General features: G+C 60.6%; 1 protein-coding gene across 6 annotated transcripts; it reads left to right on the top strand.

Annotated features, from left to right (window-relative positions):
* Positions 1-1,684: 1,684 nt before the first annotated feature.
* OGDH (oxoglutarate dehydrogenase) lies at positions 1,685-19,021 on the top strand (the record flags this gene model as incomplete). 6 transcript variants are annotated; one of them, XM_079547385.1, is made up of 23 exons in its annotated part: positions 1,685-1,906; positions 6,483-6,671; positions 8,683-8,785; positions 11,166-11,210; positions 11,592-11,707; positions 12,156-12,310; positions 12,651-12,797; positions 13,203-13,293; positions 13,378-13,557; positions 14,204-14,332; positions 14,558-14,737; positions 15,020-15,172; positions 15,732-15,834; positions 16,038-16,166; positions 16,405-16,555; positions 16,766-16,893; positions 16,967-17,145; positions 17,226-17,297; positions 17,640-17,762; positions 18,007-18,079; positions 18,320-18,483; positions 18,561-18,715; positions 18,798-19,021. In XM_079547385.1, the coding sequence occupies 23 exons, from the start codon at positions 1,685-1,687 to the stop codon at positions 18,916-18,918; spliced, it is 3,108 nt and encodes a 1,035-aa protein (XP_079403511.1). In that variant the 3' UTR covers positions 18,919-19,021. The 6 variants fall into 6 exon arrangements, with proteins under 6 accessions (XP_079403511.1, XP_079403512.1, XP_079403513.1 ...); XM_079547386.1 differs by lacking the exon at positions 8,683-8,785 and adding an exon at positions 8,463-8,553; XM_079547387.1 differs by lacking the exon at positions 11,166-11,210.
* Between the last annotated feature and the right edge of the window lie 299 nt (positions 19,022-19,320).

The following is a 19,320-nucleotide window of genomic DNA, read 5'->3' as shown; positions in this document are numbered from 1 at the left end:
ACAGCAGCCCGTGTCTGTGTGCTGTGTTTATGCCCCGCTGCCCTCAGCTCCCTGCAGTTCTCCCGTTTGGGGCTGACCCCCATCAGTAACACCTCTGTTTTGCAGTGCTGAGATGCTGCCGGCTGGCAGAGCTGAAATTGGACACTGCTGCTGATGCTTTTGTCCCAGTGCTTTTTTTCCCACGCGGTTCGGTCGGCTCAGAACTCTCCCCACACGTTTTGCGGTTTAAACGTTGGGGTGGTGAATCTCTGCTTCTGCTCCCGGGCAACTCTGTGGAGCAAAGATCTCTGCCCTTAATACCTGCCATGAATCAAGGCCCAGGAATGCTGTGCTGCCGTCCCCTGCTTGCAGCTGCAGCTCTCAGGAGGTCTGGAAGCATCGACCCAAACACTCTGCACCAAAATCCTGAGCTTAGAGGGGGGAGTTGGAGCTGCTGCAGTGCTGGGGGGCTAAAACTAAAACAGCAAAGCAAATAGGGAAGCCCAGCAGGTGACACAGCAGTAAGGGGACCACATTCCCCTCCCATTGTAGAATCACTGAACTGCTCAGGTTGAAAAAGACCTTAAAGATCATCAAGTCCAGCCCCAGAGTGCTGGGAAGCTTGGTTTGCTGCTGTGGGGTCACCTCCAGCCCCGTGACGGCCCTGGGCAGGCACAGGGCCAGGTGGCACCGTCCTACACATCAGTGCAGCCCAAGGAGATCTTATCGCAGCTCGTTCCCCAGGGCTGTGTTGTTGGCCTTCGTCGGCAGCGTTAGTGGGGAGGAGATGAAGGGGTCTGCCTGGGAACCCATGTCTGAGTGGGCCGTGGGAGAGAGGAGGTGGTTCTGGCGTCAGGAGAGCTCTTCCTGCAGTCACTTCTTCCCAGTGCCTCGTGACTGAAGGTGGGCTGCGGTCACCTCTGATCTCTCGCTGCATTCACAGCCGCAAATACCGTGCAGGTGCCCCACCTGTAGGGGACAGCCCCGTCCCCCCACTGCTGCCCTGAGACCCACTGCGGGCTGCCCCAGCCCGGCCCTTGTCAGATGGATGGAGGCCAGAGGCAGGGTGAGTAATGCAGCAAGAATGGGTCGAGGAAGAGCCGCTTTGCTCTGCTCACGGCCATGGTCCTCATAGTAGGAAGGGGAGCAAAGAAGAAAGCTCTTATTATGCAAACCCCACAGAGGCTGTTTTCCTGTGTCCCGACAGGACAGGGTCAGCTGAGCACAGGGCAGTGCAGCATTCAGCAGTAAAACCCAGCTGGTAAGAAATAAATCAAGTTGCTAGCACCGCTCCGGGCTGGTTTGGCACCCGTTTGGGTGGCATTCTGGAGCTCCCAGCACCGGCTGTGCTCCTGCAGCCGGCGTTTCTGTGCTGGGCTCTCATTCCATGCGATGGTGTCTCAGTGTGCGCCGTGGGCACGGGGCTCTGCTGCCTGCGGCTCGGTGTGAGCAGGGCACCGGCAGCTCCTCGCAGGGGTTCCTCTCTGTTCCTCTCTTGCATCGCATCATCTGAGTGCGTCGGGAATGGGAAATGAAGCGGTGTGAAGCTGCGGGCTGCTGTGCGGGGTGGGCGCCGCCCAGACAAAGGTTGTCGCTCACTCCTGAACCTCGTGCCGGGGTGAGGGAGCTCCGCTGCCTTGCCCCGTTCCTAAAGCTCCTCTCGTTTCTATTCCAACAGGAACTCGTGTGAGGCTGTCGGACAAACATGTTTAACTTAAGGACTTGTGCAGCAAAGCTGAGGCCGCTGACGGCCTCTCAGACTGTTAAGACAATTTCCCAACAGAGGCCGGCAGCACCCAGGACGTTTCACCCCATCCGGTGCTACAGCGCGCCGGTGGCTGCCGAGCCCTTTCTGAGCGGGACTAGTTCAAACTATGTGGAGGAAATGTACTATGCGTGGCTGGAAAATCCCAAAAGTGTACATAAGGTAAGGAGCAAGCTCTCCGGGACACGGCCTCCGCTTCTGTGTGTGCGTGGCCTTCGCTTCTGTGTGGGCGCAGGTAAGTGCAGGCATCCCAGGAGGATTCAGCTGGCTGTGGATGTCCGTCCCACTGCACTTCTCCTGAAAGCAGCAGCTGCACCAGAAGCTTCTCCTCTCGAGAGCAACCACCCTGCGCTTTGCATGCGGCCAGCACGGAGTTCTCCGCATCCTGGATCACACGTGGATACAAGGAATGGCTTCAGAGGGAATCCGCCCTGCTGAGCTCCACATGGTGTCTGCTTTCCAGCCCTTACTGCTCCTCAGGAGGGTTCATGCTGGGGGTGAGGAGGGGGAGGGTGCTCCTCACACCTCACCTCCTGTTTGCTGTGCCCTGCAGAGTGCTGCTGAGCAGGGCTGGCAGTTGGGCACAGCGGTGTGTTGGTGCATCACTGCAGCACGAGGCAGGGCTGCAGGCTTTGCTCCTGGATGGCCGGGGGATTTCTGAGAACCCCACGGTGTTTTTCCCCCAGCGTTTCACAAAGGAAGTGTGACTGCAGGGAACGAGTTTCAGCGTTACCCACATCATTTGTAGAAGGGTTTCATGCATATTCTGGCGGTGCTCCCAGGGCAGTTCTCATTCAGCAGCTGTGGAGCAGCGTGCAGCTATCGCACAGGGCTCAGGGGATGTGGAAGGAATCTCGTGCTCTTGTGTCAGCAGTGAGCTGTTTTCAGAGGCATTGACCCCACGTGTCCAAACCACAGCCTGTAGGCTGCTTGCTGCTACAGAAGCCCTAAGGCAGGGTCAAAGCCAAGTTCTCATCACCCAATTCACTGTGTTCCCTTCTCCCGCAGGCAGCGGTGCGCCCAGGGCCCTGTGCCAGTCTGCAGGCTGAGTGTCGCTTGGAGCATTTCTGAGCACCTCAGGAGCCCTGGGGCTGCAGCTCAGTCCCACTGACCGAGGTTTGCAGTGCGCTTTGCCATCACTTGTGTACAAACGTGGCTCTGTGGCTTTGCTCCGTGGCTTTGCCCTGTCTCTGCCCTGGGTGAATCCCATTGTGTTTTGGTGCTGCCGTTGGCATCCCTTGCAGCAGCCACGGGGCCCGTACTGCTGGTTTGGGTCAGCCCTGCATGCTGTGTGGATGCTGAGGGACCCATGGCTGCAGGCTGCCCTCTTGGACATCTCCAAACCAGCTCTGGGTGCCAGCTGGGATCCGGATGGGATCTGAGGGGCCTGGAGATGCTTCCAGCCGCAGCCGCGCCAGGCTGCTGTGCTGCCGATCCCTGCGTAAATCCCCTGGCACGAGGTCGTCGGATCCCCTTGGGGACTTCATACCTTGCCCCAGGACCTCAGAGGGAAACTGTGCTGCCAGGGAGGCACCGGCGTGTCCCGAGCTGATAGCGGGGAGGGTGCGGCATCCGAACCCAGCAGCCCCAGCTTATCTCTGCAGATAGCAGAAACCCCACGCCTGTCCCGGGGAGGAGCTGGGATTTTTGAGCTTGGCTCACCAGAAACCTCCCTGCCGTCCCATCCCTGCGTGCCTCCGGGCGCCGCGCAGGGCAAGCTCACTTCCTCCATCCGGGACTGATTGCTGAGACTGCAGAATGTGTTCATGCGCTCGTCTCATTTGAGGAAGGAGGGGTTTTTTTGTTTTGTTTGTTTAATTATTTTAAGCTTTTTTCCTCTTTCTGGCCTTCATCTGAATTCCAGTTTCCCATTAGAGAGCTTTGCTGGAGTAAGATGAGCAAACAGGAGCTCAGCTGGGGAGGGAGGAGGTGAGGGTGGGGGGGAATTGTTCCCAATGCTGGTGGCTGCTGGGAGCCTTCCTGCTGCCGGCCCCTTCCCGTTGCTGCTCCCGGAAGGAATGGTGGCATACTGCTTGCCGTAGGGCTGGAGTATGGAAGGGCCGTCCAGCAGCCCCTGAACACATCCACGCTGATGTGGGTCCAGCTTTGCCCCTGCCCACCAGGCAGTGCTCGGTGTGGTCTGCTCCTTCTGCCGGTGCCGGATCGATGTGTTCAGGAAAGGCTTTGGGAACAGCATCACATGCTGTGCACAAGTGCAGGCAGGGAGCACCCAGGGCTCTCCCCCTGTGGAGGGACACTGTTATCTTGTTGGAGAAGGGCTGGTCTGGCACGACTTGCCTTTGGTAAACTGGCACCGGCTTTTCCCGTCGCCTGCGATGTTTGGTCTGTCAGAGTTTCTGGGAGGACCCGTCCCATTCCTTCCCCGGGAATTGCAGTCCTGTAGTTTCCTGGCTCCTCTTTGGGGCCCAAAGAACCCTTTCTGGCTCTTGCTGATATCAGTGCTACTTCAGCCTGCCCAAGTGCGTGCCCCAATGAGGTCCTGGCTGTCCCTGGTGGTTGTGTGGCTGCTGCAGAGCTTATGTCTGCTTCAGAGCACGCCCCAGAGCAGTCTGTTGAGCAGGGTGGTCCATGGTTCCCCCTGTCTTTAGCAGGGCTTGGCCTGCCCTCATTCTTCCTGCGTTTTGCTTTCACTGGGGGCCTGGCCTGCAGCCCTGCCATGACGTTGGGCAATGAGGCGTTCAGTGAAAGTCTGATTGCGCTGCACCACGCCCTGCTTGGAGAGCTCACAGCTGAGCTTTTCCTTTCAGACCTGAAGCAAAGTGCGAGAGGCAAAGGTTTGCAGTGTCAGAACGGAGGTCACGAAGGCAGCAGCTCCCCGGGTGCAGAGGTTTGGGTGTGATTCCAGGTGAAAAGTGACTGCGGGGAAGGAAAAGATGCGTGGTTTTGGGGTGCTGCTGCTTAATCCCATTCCTCCTGCAGTGCCCCACTTGGTCCTGCTGTGCCCCATCTTCCGCTGACTCTCAGCAGTGGGGAAGCAGTAGGGCTGTGCTGCTCCACACCGCTGTGCTCATCACCATAATTCCTTTATCGTGCTGCATTTGGTGCTGGGGTGCAAAGTATGCCCTGCAGGAGCCATCCCAGGCTGCTTCAACCCAGGAATCCTTGCACCATCCTCAAAAGCCTCAGGGGTGGATGGAAGATCAGCCTGGTTCAGTGTGTGAGCTCTGAAGTCTTCTTGCATCAAGGCTTGGCCGTGGGGTGACGCAGCGGCGTTTGCAGGGCAATGCAGGATGCTGGGAGCCATGTGGGGGCCAGCCCTGCTGGCAGCAGAGAGCAAACCTCCATCTCTCTCCCCCTCGTTGGGAGCAGCTGCTGCATTCCCTTGCACGTCTTTGGACGGTGAAGGCTGGGTAATGGAAAAACAGAGCGGTGAGTCTCAGTCCTGCTCTGCAGCAGCCAGAATTGGAGGCAGCAGCTTAGGGCAGGAAGGGACAGGATGGTGGCATCGCTTTGGGAGCTGCAGGCAGCCCTCCCCCCTCAGCAGGAAACAATGGCAGCACGGTCAGGTGCTGGGTTTAGTTTGTTTAGTTTGTTTCTTTATTATTCTTGCCGTCGAGGGAAATCAGCTGCATGGATATCAGTTACAGCTCCAGGTTTTTCCAGATTTTATTTATGTTCCTCCAGCGTGACCTGCTTCTAAATCTGTTCACTCTGTGCAACCACGTGCTGGGCGTCCGTGTGAGTTGGGGAGGCTGGAAATAGCTGGGGCATGCAGGCTGGGTCACTGCTGTGTGCCCAGAGCTGCCTGCAAAGGTTAGGCTGCAGCTCCTGGTCCCAGGTACCAGGGGGAAACCCCACCTTCTGCCCCGGTCCCACACTGAAGTCTCTGTTAGCTGTGATTTGGCCACCCTCACCTGTATTCTGTCGCAAGCAGAAGAGCTGGTGTCTGCGCTCGTCTCTGTGGTTGTGGGTGTCTGGGTGGCTGTGGGATGTGTTGGCTGGGCCTGGGGGAGAACAGAATGGGGTAGGAGGGGAATGGGAATGGGAAAGGAAGAGGAATAGGAGGGTGAAAGGAAGTGGGGAAGAACAGTAAAGGGAAAAGAATACAAAGGATAAAGAAAGGGAATGGGAAGGGGGTGGAAAAAGAAGGGGGATGGAAAGGGAAAGGGAAAGGAAGACAATAAGAAAGGGAGAGGAAGGGAATAGGAAGGGGAAGGGGAAAGGAAGGGGGTGGGAAAGGGAAAGGAATGAGAAATGAATGGGAAAGGGATTGGAAAGGAAAAGAACAGTAAAGAAAACCCACGAGTGGAGGGTGCCCTGTGCTGGGAGTTGGGCCCTCCAAGCCCTGGTGAGGGGCTGAGAGCAGCGGTGCTGCTGCTGCCGTGGGGCAGCGTGGTGGGGCTGGGTGGGACGTGGGGCTGAGCATCAGCAGTGCTGGGAGGTGGGGGAAAGTGAGGGGGAGACCTGGGTGGGAAGCAGAGGGCTGCATAACCTGAAAGAGCTTGAATCCTTCATCTGCGTGCAGCTTCACCTTTTTGTCAGCGGTCTCTAAAAGTCCAAATCAAAGCGCTTGGGGCAGAGTCACCTCACCCCCGTGGTTTTGGTGCACGCTACGAAAAGGACTTTTCCTTCCGCTCCTGCACCTGGTTGTGTTTTCCCTAGGCAGGCAGCAGGGTACCTGTGGGCTCCCGTCTCCGTCCTGGCTGCTCCACGCGAGGAGCTTTGCACTGGGGATGTTTGGTTGCACCTGCTGATCTGTGCCTTTTTTTCCCTCCAGTCATGGGACATCTTCTTTCGCAACGCCAATGCCGGAGCAGCTCCAGGCACTGCTTACCAAAGCCCCCCTCCGCTGAGCTCCAGCCTTTCCACGCTGTCCCAAGCACAGTTCCTGGTTCAGGCACAGCCCAACGTAGACAAGCTGGTGGAAGACCATCTGGCAGTGCAATCTCTTATCAGGGCATATCAGGTAAGAACACAGCGTTGCGCCGGCGACCACGTTGTCCCAGCAGCTCCACTGCCGTGTAACACTGCTGGACAGTAGGAAGCTTAGAGCCTCTGCCACCCCACCAGGGCCATTGCTGCAGTGTGGTTTGCTCTCAGCCCAGGCCAGGAGCAGCAGGGATGGGGCCGTTCCCAGCCGGGTGGGTTGGGTGTGAGTGCTGCATGGGAGCTCCGGGCTCTGCCTCCACCTCCTCTTGCTCAGGAGTAGCATAGGACAGCCGTGCTGCTTCCCGTGCTTTGAAGGAGAGGATTGACAGCACTTCAGGAAACATTGCTTTGCTCTTTGCAAATGGATGAGGGCCGTGGTGCTGCCACACTGAAGCTCGGAGCCACGCTGCCAAAATCGACCTCTGGGGAGAAATGAGTTCCTAGCAGAAAGGAAACCTCTGCAGCACGCACCCAGGGCTGGTGTTTAAGCTCAGGAGAACACTGAGATGCATTCCTGTAGCCATCATTCTTTCCATCGTTCTTTCCCTGTTGGTTTGCCCAGCCGTGCTCACCTCTGGGGCACTGCACTACTCCTGCTGGGCTGCTTGTGAGCTCCCTGCACTTTGCTGATAGCACGGCAGCTATTGCTGGCTCCTTGTCCTGCTGGCTTCCGAATGCTGCACTGTTGGAGGCAGGCCCTTCCAAAGCAGCGATGTGCCCACGAAGCCCTCAGCCCTCTGTGCTCCCTCTGCTGCCTCAGCCTCCGCAGTGGCTGTGCTGAGGGGTTGTTGCTCTTGACTTGCTTTCTCCGATGTGGATTGAGAAAGCTGCAGCCGTAGTGGGGAGGTTCCAGGCGGGGAGGTGTGCAGGTGGGTGAGGGCCGGCAGCCCCACCTGTGGTATGTGACCTATTTAACCAGCAGGCAATTAATTTCCCAAACCAGATTGAGCTGGAGAGGCCCTGTAAGGAAAGGCGAGAGGTGTCCTGCCCTGTGCTGGCTCCTGGTGGCACCAGCACCGGTCTGTTCGTCCCCTGTGGCAGTGCTTGGGAGCCCAGCTCATTATTTCCTTTAAAATGACCACTGTGGTCTTGTTAGGACTGGGGAAAACAATCTGCCTCTGCATCCCTGCGGCAGAGGAGGCCGTGGCACCCGCGTGGTGGGACTGCTGCCACTGCTGCCTTGGGGTTCTGGGGGGGGAGGGTAGAAGAAAGAGGAAGAAAAGCATGGGAGAAGACCCCCTCCTTGTTCCTGCTGTACCCGAGCTGAGCTCTGGATGGAGGAACCCAACGTGGGAGGGCACTGCGGCCGCTGAGCCCTGGAACTGCTGGCCCTGAGATTCGGGATAGCCCTTCATTCCCTTTTCATCCATTTTGGGGCAGCCCTTAACACAACTCGTGTGGGCATCATGGATCCGGAGGGCAGCCCTGAGTACTGGAAATCAAAGCCATGAGTGTTCAAAACAAGAGCAGTGTGGACTAAAAAGAAAAGCAGTAATCACTGGACATCAGTGAGTGTGGGAAGGAAAGTCTCAGTGGTGCCAGGGGCAGCAAGGAGGACTTTCAGGCTGAAGAGAGCAGCTCTGGCTGCTGAGCTCTGTGGGGCGGCACAGGTAAGTGGGGGGCAGTGGTGCAGTGCTGCCCTTCCCAGTTCTGTGCTAGGAGCTGCTCCAGGCTTCAGAGCCACAGAGTGGGGCTGGGACCCTCCTGTCTGGCTCTGCGGGTGACGTGAGGAGGGAACCGCATGAGGTTGTGTGGTTTCGGTTATTATTTTAAGGAACATCTCTTCAATGAGTTCGTCTTAATGACTAATCTGTATTGTTGCTTCCAGGTCAGGGGCCATCACATTGCAAAGCTCGATCCTCTCGGCATTAGTTGTGTAAATTTTGATGATGCGCCTGTAACTGTTTCTCCAAACGTCGGTGAGAATTACTCTGCAAATTAATTCGAATGTAATTTAACTTTTTTACCCCTCCCCTCTTTTGTTTTTCTCCCTCTCCCCTCTCCCTCCTGGTACCTGTTCTCCCCTCCGTTCCCGGCCCATTTCATAGATTCGAGGGCACCATGTAGCACAACTCGACCCCCTGGGCATCCTGGATGCGGATCTGGACTCATCCGTTCCAGCTGATATTATCACATCCACAGACAAACTGGGTGAGGGCTTTGAGAGCAGTCAGTGCTGCATTGCTTGAGCTCCTCTCTCTCTCACAGCTTTGTAGGTAGAGCGCTTCACCAGTGCAGGGGAAAGGTCTGGAGTTTCCTCCCTAACGATGGCTGCAGATCAGTTTGGGGAGCGCAGTGGCGGCGGAGCAGCTCTGCCCCCCCCTGGCCGTCGCCGCTCCCCACGCTGAGCCCTGAGCTCTGCCCTTGTGCCAAGGAAGCCCTGGGATGCTCTCCCACCTGGGTAGGGGTGGAAGTTCCCCTGCTTTGGAGCGAGGGATGCATGCGTGTGTGGCACACAGGGGGGTGAAGCCCTAACGCTCCGTGCTCCCAGCACAGCAGCAGCGAGCTCCTTCACCCCGCCGCTGCCTCAGGGCCGGCCCTTTGCTGCAAGGCATGCTCCTAACCTAGAGTAGAGCGCAGCGATGATCACTAACCTCGCACAGCTGCCGATCTGAATTCTGTCTGTGTGTCTGTCTGTCTGATGGGTGGGTGGGCGACCGCACCGAGCGTCGTGCTGCAGGGCTGGGATGGAGGAGCGGTCCTCAGGATGCTCCCCGTGTCGCTGGGCGCTGCATTGCCTGGGTCAGCCCTGACCCCTGGGCCGCAGCCGGGTGGTTGCCGTCAGGGCTTTGCAGTGTTCTCACTGAGACTTGGCACCGTGGCTCCCGGTGTCGATTTAATTAGCAGGAGTGCATAATGAGAGCAGGGAGCGAGCCTTGCCGCTGCTACCAGCTGACGGTTTGCACCAGGGCTGGGTTGCATCGGCTGCCGCAGCCGTGTGTGAGCGCAGGAGGCCGCGTGTCCCTTCAGGAGCACCAGCTGCAAAACCTCATCCCGTGGATCCTGAAATAAAACTGCTTGTGCTGAGCAGGGCAGCGCGGAGACGCGGCGGCTGGGAGGAGAGCTGCCATCTCCTGCTTGCAGTGTGCAGCCAAGCCCAGCCCAGCAGCAATCCCACACGGCTCCATGCAGCACTTCTTCCTTAATTGGCAACGGCCTCATCGCTGCCGAGCCAGCAGAGCTGCCTTCCCACGTGGGAGCTTCCCCACGCCGCGCTGTCCTCACAGAGGGGGCAGTGGATGGGCTGCACGGGGCAGGATGCACACCGTGTCGCATCCCAGGTCCCCGTGGCACTGAGGGGTGATGTTTCCCACTGGCAGCCCAAGAGGGGCTGCAGGAGGTGGTTGGAGAGGCGGTGCTGTGAGGGGCTGCAGCACATCTCTGGCATGGAGAGAGATGGGTTTGAAGGGGGGTGGTGGGGGGCTGCAGCCGGCGTGCTGCAGGTGTAGGTCAGGGTGAGGGGGAAATCCTTCCACCAGAGGCTGTCGCTGCTGCCCAGAGCCGTGGGTGCCCCAGCCCTGGAGGTGCCCGAGGCTGTGGATGCAGCCCTGGCAGCCTGAGGTCCCTTCCAGTCCAACCACGCTGGGATCCCATGGCTCAGTGCTCCAGGATGCTGCCTGCCTGCAGCCCGGCCTCATGGCTGGGGGCTGTCAGGAGGACAAGGGCAGATTTTCTGGCCAGTGCCAAAGATCCACTGTAGCCCTGTTGTTTGTAGAGAAAGCCAATTTCTAAGCAAATCCTGCTGGCTTTTAGCTTGGAAAGAGTCTTTCCTAACACTTGGGCTGCAGTTAATTTGCAGAGCAGTTAATAAGAGGAGTGTTTGTTAGACTTGCCCTGGAAACAATCTTTTGTTTCCTATTTCTGCGCATTGAAATCCTTAAAGGTCAGCTGTCGTGCTGTGAGCTGCGCTGCGAGCAGCTTCTGCTCTGAGCGGGCACATCTGAGGAGCTGCGTGCCTCTCTCTAAAGCTGAGCTTTTGTCTCAGCTGCCTTTTGTCCAGCAGCTCCCCGCTGCTGGGTTTGGAAGCTGTCTGTGGGTACGGCAGGGCGACCCCTGGCTTAGTGCAGGAGTGCAGCATCCCATGCAGGGAACCCCTCACTGTGCCCAGCCCGGTTCCTGCCTGGGCGATGGAGCGCTCCCGCTGTCGGTCTGTCACGGAAGGAGCCTTTGGCAGGCGCCAGCTGTGCCCACAAAGCCTCTGCTCCCCTTGGGGCCGTTCTGCAGCCTGCAGTTGAGGTGCTGCGCACCAGAGGAGACCTCAACCCATGCAGCCCAACTGCTGCCCAGTGTCTGATGCCCCCTCCCTCCGTCCCCAGCACATTTGCCACCAGGACCCCTTTGCCACGTAGCGCAGCCATCCTCCCCCCACCCCACCCCTCCTTGCCTCCAGCGCTTCCCACCCTGAATTGTTTTCTGTGTCATTTTTTTAGACTCGTGTTTTTCCATGGCTGTTCTCCTCGCGGTTTTTTTCCTTTACTAACTCTGACTGCGTCTCTCTATCTTCTCCCTCTGCACCCCCCGCCCACCCCAGACCTCGCAGTGTTCAAGGAGCGACTGAGAGTGCTAACAGTGGGAGGTACGCACCCCGCAGCCCCAGCCCCGTGCAGCACAGGACTCTCCATAGGTTATTCTGGGCCCTTTGGCGCGCGGTCGGCGATGCTTCACCCCGAGTTGGAGCGCTCCCCGTAGCAGCACTGGGGCCCTCTGATGTGCACACACCTATCGCTCCGTTGCCTTTCGTTGTAACCTCGTTGTCGCGTGCTCGGTGTTAATTGCTGCTTGGTTCTTGCGCTCAAACCTCCTCCGTGCTCATTTTGGGTTTTGTGCTGCTTTTGCCCCCCTCCTCTCCCCTCCTCTCTCCTCTCCTCCCTCCCCCACCTGCGGCCGACCCCCCCCCCCCCGGCCCCATCCCTTCCTTCTCTCTGCTTCCGCTCGTCCCACCACCACAACCCTGCAGGATTTTACGGGCTGGATGAGTCCGACCTCGACAAGGTCTTCCATTTGCCCACAACCACCTTCATCGGAGGAAATGAGTCGGCTCTTCCGCTGCGGGAGATCATCCGCCGCCTGGAGGTGAGGGCTGTGGGTCTGCAGGCAGAGCGGCGCGCAGCACAGAGCTGTTGGCAGCAGCGCCGTGGCTTTGCTGCAGGTTGTTGCCTCTCTGCCTCGCTCCCCGTTCCTGGCTGACCTCAGGACGGAGATGAGCAGGGCAGGCTCTGATTCTGGGAGGTTTTCCTCATTCCCTCCTGCCTTGACAAATGGGGTCTGAAAGCAGCCTGAGGTGCGGTGCAGCCCTCGGAGGCTGTGGGTTCTGCACGTGCAGGCAGAGAGGGAGCCGTGCTGAGCACTGGGGTGAGGCAGCGTGCTGGGTGACTCCTGGGAGGTGCAGCTCACTGCTCACCTTGCCGGGTGCTGAAAGAGGAGACCGAGGGAACCCCGGCACCGCACGGAGCTGCCTTGGAGCTGGGGAAGCGTGCGGCTCCTGCCGGTGCCTGACGGGCTGTGCGATGCTCCGGGGCAGATGGCCTACTGCCAGCACATCGGCGTGGAGTTCATGTTCATCAACGACCTGGAGCAGTGCCAGTGGATCCGGCAGAAGTTCGAGACCCCGGGGATCATGCAGTTCAGCAACGAGGAGAAGCGAACGCTGCTGGCACGCCTGGTCCGCTCCACCAGGTACCCTGCCAGGACCCCCATTTTTCCCCATCTATTTCCTGCCGGATGGCTGCCCTCGCTGGACGGTCACCACCTGCATCACCTCTCCTTGGTGTCATCCGTGCGGTCCCTCCAGGCCGGGCTGAGCACAGATCTGTGACGTAGGGCTCACTCAGGTGCTGCCAGAGCGCTGGCACAGAGCCTGCAGACAGATGATGCTGGCAGAAAACAGCTAAAAATAAGGTGTTGTTCAGCAGCACAGCATGCAGGGTGGGAGCAGGGAGCTGGGCAGCAGGAGAGGGCGTGGGGCGAGCAGGGGCTGTGCCCCCCGGTAAGGTCCTCTCTCTGCCCCCCCTTCCAGGTTTGAGGAGTTCCTCCATCGGAAATGGTCTTCGGAGAAGCGTTTCGGTCTGGAGGGCTGCGAAGTGCTGATCCCAGCCTTAAAGACCATCATTGATAAGTCGAGTGAGAAGGGAGTGGATTATGTGATCATGGGGATGCCCCACAGGTAGGTGCTGCCGCGCTTGGTACCCTGGGGTTCGGTTCTGCAGGGTGAGCAGCTGAGCTCGGACCTCAGCAGCTCCCTCTGTACAGAAGGGCTCTGGGGGGGAAGAGATGGGAACGGCGCTGCAGAGCCAGCTCTGTGCCTGTGGCCGAAGGAGCTGCGTTTGAGCAGGGCTGCAGCGTGAGGGTGGGATTTGGCCGTGCTGCGGCAGGGAGGGCACCGAGGGCGTCCCCATCCCTGCAGCACAAAGGATGTGCTATATACACAAAGGACGTGTTACAGCTCGGGACCCCGTCCCCTCCCCTTGTTCCCCGCAGCTCAGGGGCTGTAGGGCTGCCCCCGGCTCTCTGGTTGGGAGGCAGGGGGCTGTGCTGCCTGCTGCTCACCGAGGCGGCGTTGCTTTCACAGAGGGCGCCTGAACGTCCTTGCCAACGTGATCAGGAAGGAGCTGGAGCAGATCTTCTGCCAGTTCGACTCCAAGCTGGAGGCTGCCGACGAGGTGAGTCCTCCTCCACTCCATCCCCCCAGCAGCCTGCAGGCCGTGGCACTGCATTGCACCACCGTGACCCCGTCCCTCCGGCAGGGCTCCGGTGACGTCAAATACCACCTGGGGATGTACCACCGCAGGATCAACCGCGTCACCGACAGGAACATCACCCTGTCCCTGGTGGCCAACCCCTCCCACCTGGAGGCGGCTGATCCCGTGGTCCAAGGCAAGACCAAAGCGGAGCAGTTCTACTGCGGGGACACGGAGGGGAAGAAGGTGAGCAGGACGGTGGCACTGAGGGTCTGGCACACAAACTGCCGTCACCACGGCTGCTCCCGCATCTCCCCCTGGTCTGTGCTGGTAGCTCCTGTGGGGGCTTGGCCCCGAGCAGAGCTCCCATCCCCAAAGGCTCAGCAGCAGGGCTGCGAGGGCTCAGCTCCACGCTGCAGGGTCTTGTTGTGTGCGGGGTGGGAGTGCTGGGGGCACCGCGCCGGGGGGGTTTGTGCCCAAATCGCTGCCTCATTCATCGCCTGTGGCACTCCAGGAGAAGTGGAATGGTGAGATCAAAAGTACTTCCCTTCCTCCCACACTGCGAGGGCTGGGAATAAATAGAGCAGCTCTGTCCTCGCCTGGCAGGCAGCGTCCTCAGGCAGCCCCCGGCTAAAGCAGCGGAGCAGCTGAAGGCACAGCGAGCTCTGCCACAACGCGCTCCTTCTTTTGGGGTGAAAGCATGCAGGAAAGGTGCATTTCTCCCAGCTCAGTCCCTGGAGTTGTGGAGCAGAGGGTTTTGGGGTGGGACGATGGCCCCGAGCATCCCACAGGGATCGCAGCGGCTGCCCATCAGGCACTGTGGGAAACCCACTGGACTCTGCAGTGGGGCTGAGATGTGGCCGCAGTGCCGCTGAGTGCCTTCACCCTGCAGGTGATGTCCATCCTCCTGCACGGCGACGCAGCATTTGCAGGGCAGGGGATCGTGTACGAGACGTTCCACCTGAGCGACCTGCCCTCCTACACCACGCATGGCACCGTGCACGTCGTGGTCAACAACCAGGTAAGGGGCACAGCTGCCCAAAACCAGGGGAGATGCTGCGGCTCCAGTGCTGGGATGGGGCTGGGGAAGCCCGGCTCACTGCAGCCCGAGGCCTGGAAGTCACCTGCATTCCCCAGGCGCCGTGCAAGCTGAGGGAAAATGCCTGGCCTGGTGCCTGCCCGGCTTCAGTGCCAGCCAGGACCTGCAGGCAGCACGGTTCGTTCCAAATCCCGTCCTCCCCAACAGATTGGTTTCACCACTGACCCACGCATGGCCCGCTCCTCTCCGTACCCCACCGATGTCGCCCGCGTGGTCAACGCTCCCATCTTCCACGTCAACGCCGACGACCCCGAGGCTGTGGTTTATGTGTGCAATGTGGCAGCGGAGTGGCGAAGCACTTTCCATAAGGATGTGGTGGTGGATTTGGTAAGGAGGTGGCACCTGGCTTTGTCTGGAAGCTGTGGCTTCTCCAGCCTTTGGGGCACGGTTTCAGGGGAGGGAAAGAGAGGGTTTAGGTGAGGCCATGCATTCTAACACCTGGGGAAGAAGCGCTGTCTCTGTCTCTGTGCCTGCCCTCATGCCTTGCACTGAGCAGGGCAGAGCTGCTCCCTCCTGGGCTGCTTTGGACTTTGCATAGCACACAGACGCTGTGGCTCTGTGAGGCTCAGGCTGCAGGGCTGCTCTCAGAGGCCCCCTCCTTCCCCACAGGTGTGCTATAGGCGCAACGGGCACAACGAGATGGACGAGCCCATGTTCACGCAGCCCCTGATGTACAAACAGATCCGGAAGCAGAAGCCAGTGCTGCAGAAATACGCCGAGCTCCTGATTTCACAGGGGGTTGTAAATCAGCCAGAGTACGAGGTATGTCACTGGGGTCAGCGTGCAGCTGGGCAGCACTGTGGCATGGGGGGTAGAGGAGCTGGCACCCCCAGCACCCTCTAAGGGAACGGGGTGCACCCATCTTCACAATAGAAAGGTTGGCACAACATGGGAGAGGGATGCAGGGCACCGGGCACACAGACCTGCCCTGGCTGCCTCAGAGCCTCGTGAAGCTGCTCGGTTGGTTCAGAGCTGTGGTGACGGCTGGTGGCCCATCACCACGCACCTAAAGGTGGCAGAGCTGTGCTGCACTTGGGTGAGCAGTGGCTGGGCTGGGAGCTGCAGCTCTGCTGTGGGCTCTGCCAGCTGGGAACAGGAACATCTCGTTCCCATCTCGTTCCGGGCTGCCCCTTGATCTCTGCAGTGCTGAGCTGCTCCGCAGCCATGCCCTGCGGCACTGGGAGGGCTGGGGCTGAGCTGCAGGGCCCCCAGGGGCTGCCTGGCACAGGGACCCGCTCTGAACCCAGGAGCCCAAGCTCACGCCAGCACTGTTGTTTGGAGCCTCCTCAGTAACGCAGCTCTGCCCGCTTCTGCCTCACAGGAGGAAATCGCCAAGTATGATAAGATCTGTGAGGAGGCCCATGCAAGATCTAAGGATGAAAAGATCTTGCACATCAAGCACTGGCTGGACTCCCCCTGGCCTGGTAAGTTGCTGACAGCATCTCAGCTAGTGCACAGCCCCACTTCTTCAAAGCCTGCCGGGGTTCCGGTGCCCCGTCAGCTGGCTTTCAGCAAATGCATGCTCACGGGGTGAGGGCGCCGTGCTGGCACCCCTGCTTCTGTCCTCGGGGTGTCGGTGGGGCCAGGCATTGGCCCTGCAGCACCGTGGCTGCTCCTCTGGCCACAGGTTTCTTCACTCTGGACGGCCAACCCCGCAGCATGAGCTGCCCCTCCACCGGGCTGAACGAGGAGGACCTGACGCACATCGGCCAAGTGGCCAGCTCTGTGCCTGTGGAGGACTTCACCATCCACGGAGGTAGGAGCTCGCTGCAGCCACGTGCTCGTTCCTGAGACGGTGTGGGAGAGGGACGGAGCGCTGAGGGGTTCAAAGGGAGCTGTGGTTAATGAGGGGAGGAGTGCGAGGAGCAGCTCGTCCTTGGAGCTGCCCGGAGGAAGCGTTCCCCTGCCCGGGGCTGTGCACACACCGTCAGCCCACGGGCAGCTTTGGGGATGGAGCTGTTCTCACCACCACGAACCATCGCCTGTCCCGGCAGGCCTGAGCCGAATCCTGAAGACCCGCGGGGAGATGGTGAAGAACAGGACTGTGGATTGGGCGCTGGCTGAGTACATGGCGTTCGGCTCCCTGCTGAAGGAGGGCATCCACATCCGCCTGAGCGGGCAGGACGTCGAGAGGGGCACCTTCAGGTGGGGCAGCGCTGCCGTGCTCGGCCCCACGGCCTCTGGAAGGGATCCCAGACCACACGGCCTTTGTCCTTTGGGCTGTTTATTTTGCCGCTCTGCGCCGCGATCCCCTGTTGGCAAAGCAGCCAGGAAGGGGGAATGGCCAAATGAGACACCCATGAAGCAGCAGCTTGCGTTTGGGAGGGGGTAACACTGCCCTTCCCCCTCTTCCAGCCATCGCCACCACGTGCTGCACGACCAGAACGTGGACAAGAGGACCTGCATCCCGATGAACCACCTGTGGCCCAACCAGGCTCCCTACACCGTCTGCAACAGCTCTCTGTCTGAGTACGGCGTCCTGGGTGAGTGTGACTCCGTGCCCAGAGGGCCGCAGCCCCAGCCCTCCCCCTAACGCTCCCCTTCCCTCTCCTGCAGGCTTTGAGCTGGGCTTTGCCATGGCCAGCCCCAATGCCCTGGTGCTCTGGGAAGCCCAATTTGGGGACTTCCACAACACCGCCCAGTGCATCATTGACCAGTTCATCTGCCCCGGGCAAGCCAAGTGGGTCAGGCAGAACGGCATCGTCCTGCTGCTCCCCCACGGCATGGAGGGCATGGTGAGGACCCCCCCAGGCCCCGGCTGCCTCCCAGCTCGTGGCAGCCTGGCTGTTCCTTCACTGCCTGGCTCCACCTGCAGGGCCCTGAGCACTCATCCGCCCGTCCGGAGCGGTTCCTGCAGATGTGCAACGACGACCCCGACGTCTTCCCTGTGAGTGGGGCTCAGCCCGACCCCCCGCTCACCACCCTCCCCCCCGGCGGCCTTGCTGGGCCCTGATCTCCCCCATAAAGCTCGAGGGTGGGGGGCGGCCCCGGGGTGGGCTCAGCACAACGTGGCGTGACGCCAAGCTGCCCTCAGCAGCAGTGCGGTGCAGCGGGGAGGCTGTTGTCCCACGCTGGGAGCACAGAAGCGCGGCTGTCCCCAGTGCTGCGCTCTCTGTGTGTCCCTGTGTGCTTTGGGAGGGGGCAGCGGGGGGCTGGGGGGCAGCAGGGCTGCGGGGCCACGGGGCACTGCTGTTCCTCGACACCCCCTGACCCGCGCTTGTTGAGGCAGAAGCTGGAAGACTTTGACGTGCGCCAGCTGTACGACTGCAACTGGATCGTCGTCAACTGCTCCACTCCAGCCAACTTCTTCCACGTCCTGCGGCGTCAGATCCTCCTGCCCTTCCGCAAACCGGTCAGTGCCCGGCGCCGGGGCTGTGGGTGCAGCGGGAGCTGCCGGCTGCTCACTGCAGGGGAAGGGAGGGAAGAAAGCTCTGGGGTTGGAAACCACCGTCGTCCTTGGGCAAACGGAGCAGCCCGTGTGCCCTCCTGTTCGCTCCCAGCCGAGCAGAGGAAGGGCGCTGCCAGGCAGCCGTGCTCCCTGCTCGGGGCGAGGAGTTCTGGCACTGCTCACCGTTTGGCCTCTCCCTCCCCTGCAGCTGATCATCTTCACTCCAAAGTCGCTGCTGCGCCACCCCGAAGCGCGCTCCAGCTTCGATGACATGCTGCCAGGTACGGCAGCGCGGGCCGCGTTTGCCTCCTAGGGGGTGAAGGGCAGCAGCCGGGGTGGTGTAAAGTCCTGCTGGCAGCATCCCCGCGCCGGCCACCCCTGTGCTGCAGTAGATTGAATCCCTGAAATCCCTTTGGTTGTGGTCACCTCGGGCTGCGGGTCCTTATGGCCGCACCACCTCCCCGGTCTGCAGCCCTGCCGCGTTCTCCCCGCGCTGATGGTGGGCTTCCATCCTTCCACAGGCACCAATTTCCTCCGGGTCATCCCCGACAGCGGCCCCGCAGCACAGAGCCCGCAGAGCGTCCGCCGGCTGCTGTTCTGCACCGGGAAGGTTTACTACGACCTGACACGGGAGCGCAAGGCCCGCAACATGGAGGCAGACGTGGCCATCACCAGGGTGGAGCAGGTGAGCTCAGCGCATCCGGGTTGAGGCCGCAGAGCTGGGTGCCACGCCGGCCGCCACCAACCCCCGTCCTCCCGCAGCTGTCGCCTTTCCCCTTCGACCTCCTGCAGAAGGAAGCTCAGAAATACCCCAACGCCGAGCTGGTGTGGTGCCAGGAGGAGCACAAGAACCAGGGCTACTACGACTACGTCAAACCGCGCCTGCGCACCACCATCAACCGCGCCAAGCCCGTGTGGTAACAGCAGAGCCGGGGGTCCCCAAGGGCAGCGCCGCGGTCAGGGCTGCCCCGGCGCCCCCCAACCTCCATCTCCCTGCAGGTACGCAGGCCGGGAGCCGGCAGCTGCCCCCGCCACCGGCAACAAGAAGACTCACCTGACGGAGCTGCAGCGGCTGCTCGACACCGCCTTCAACCTGGACGCCTTCAAGGACCTGGCCTGAGACCCCAACCCCCACAGCCCCCCCGCGGCCGCTGCAGCATGCGCGTGGCTCTGTCCGTCTGTCTGTGTGTCTGTCGCTCGCCTCCCGCCTCCGTCCTAAACTACACGCCTTGTCAACCCAATGCCTCGCCTCGTGTGTGTGCCGCCGCACCGGGATCCCCGCGCTGAGACCGAGGTCCCCCATCGGGGTTGTGACGCCTCCACTTGGGACTGATTTCCCCCCCCTCGGGGTCAGGATTCCCCACTGAGGCCAAGACCCCCCCGGTTGGGGACGGGATCCCATCGAGGCAGGGATGCCCCCGAGCGGTGGGCTCTGCTCACGCGCAGACATGTTCGGCCCTTTGCTTCCAAAGCTCGGGGTCGCGGTGGAGTCGGGGACTCCCTGTTCTCCATCCCAGCCCCC

This window comes from Tetrao urogallus, assembly GCF_951394365.1.
Source record: "Tetrao urogallus genome assembly, chromosome: 27".
NCBI lineage: Eukaryota > Metazoa > Chordata > Aves > Galliformes > Phasianidae > Tetrao > Tetrao urogallus.
This window is presented reverse-complemented; position numbering and strand designations above follow the sequence as displayed.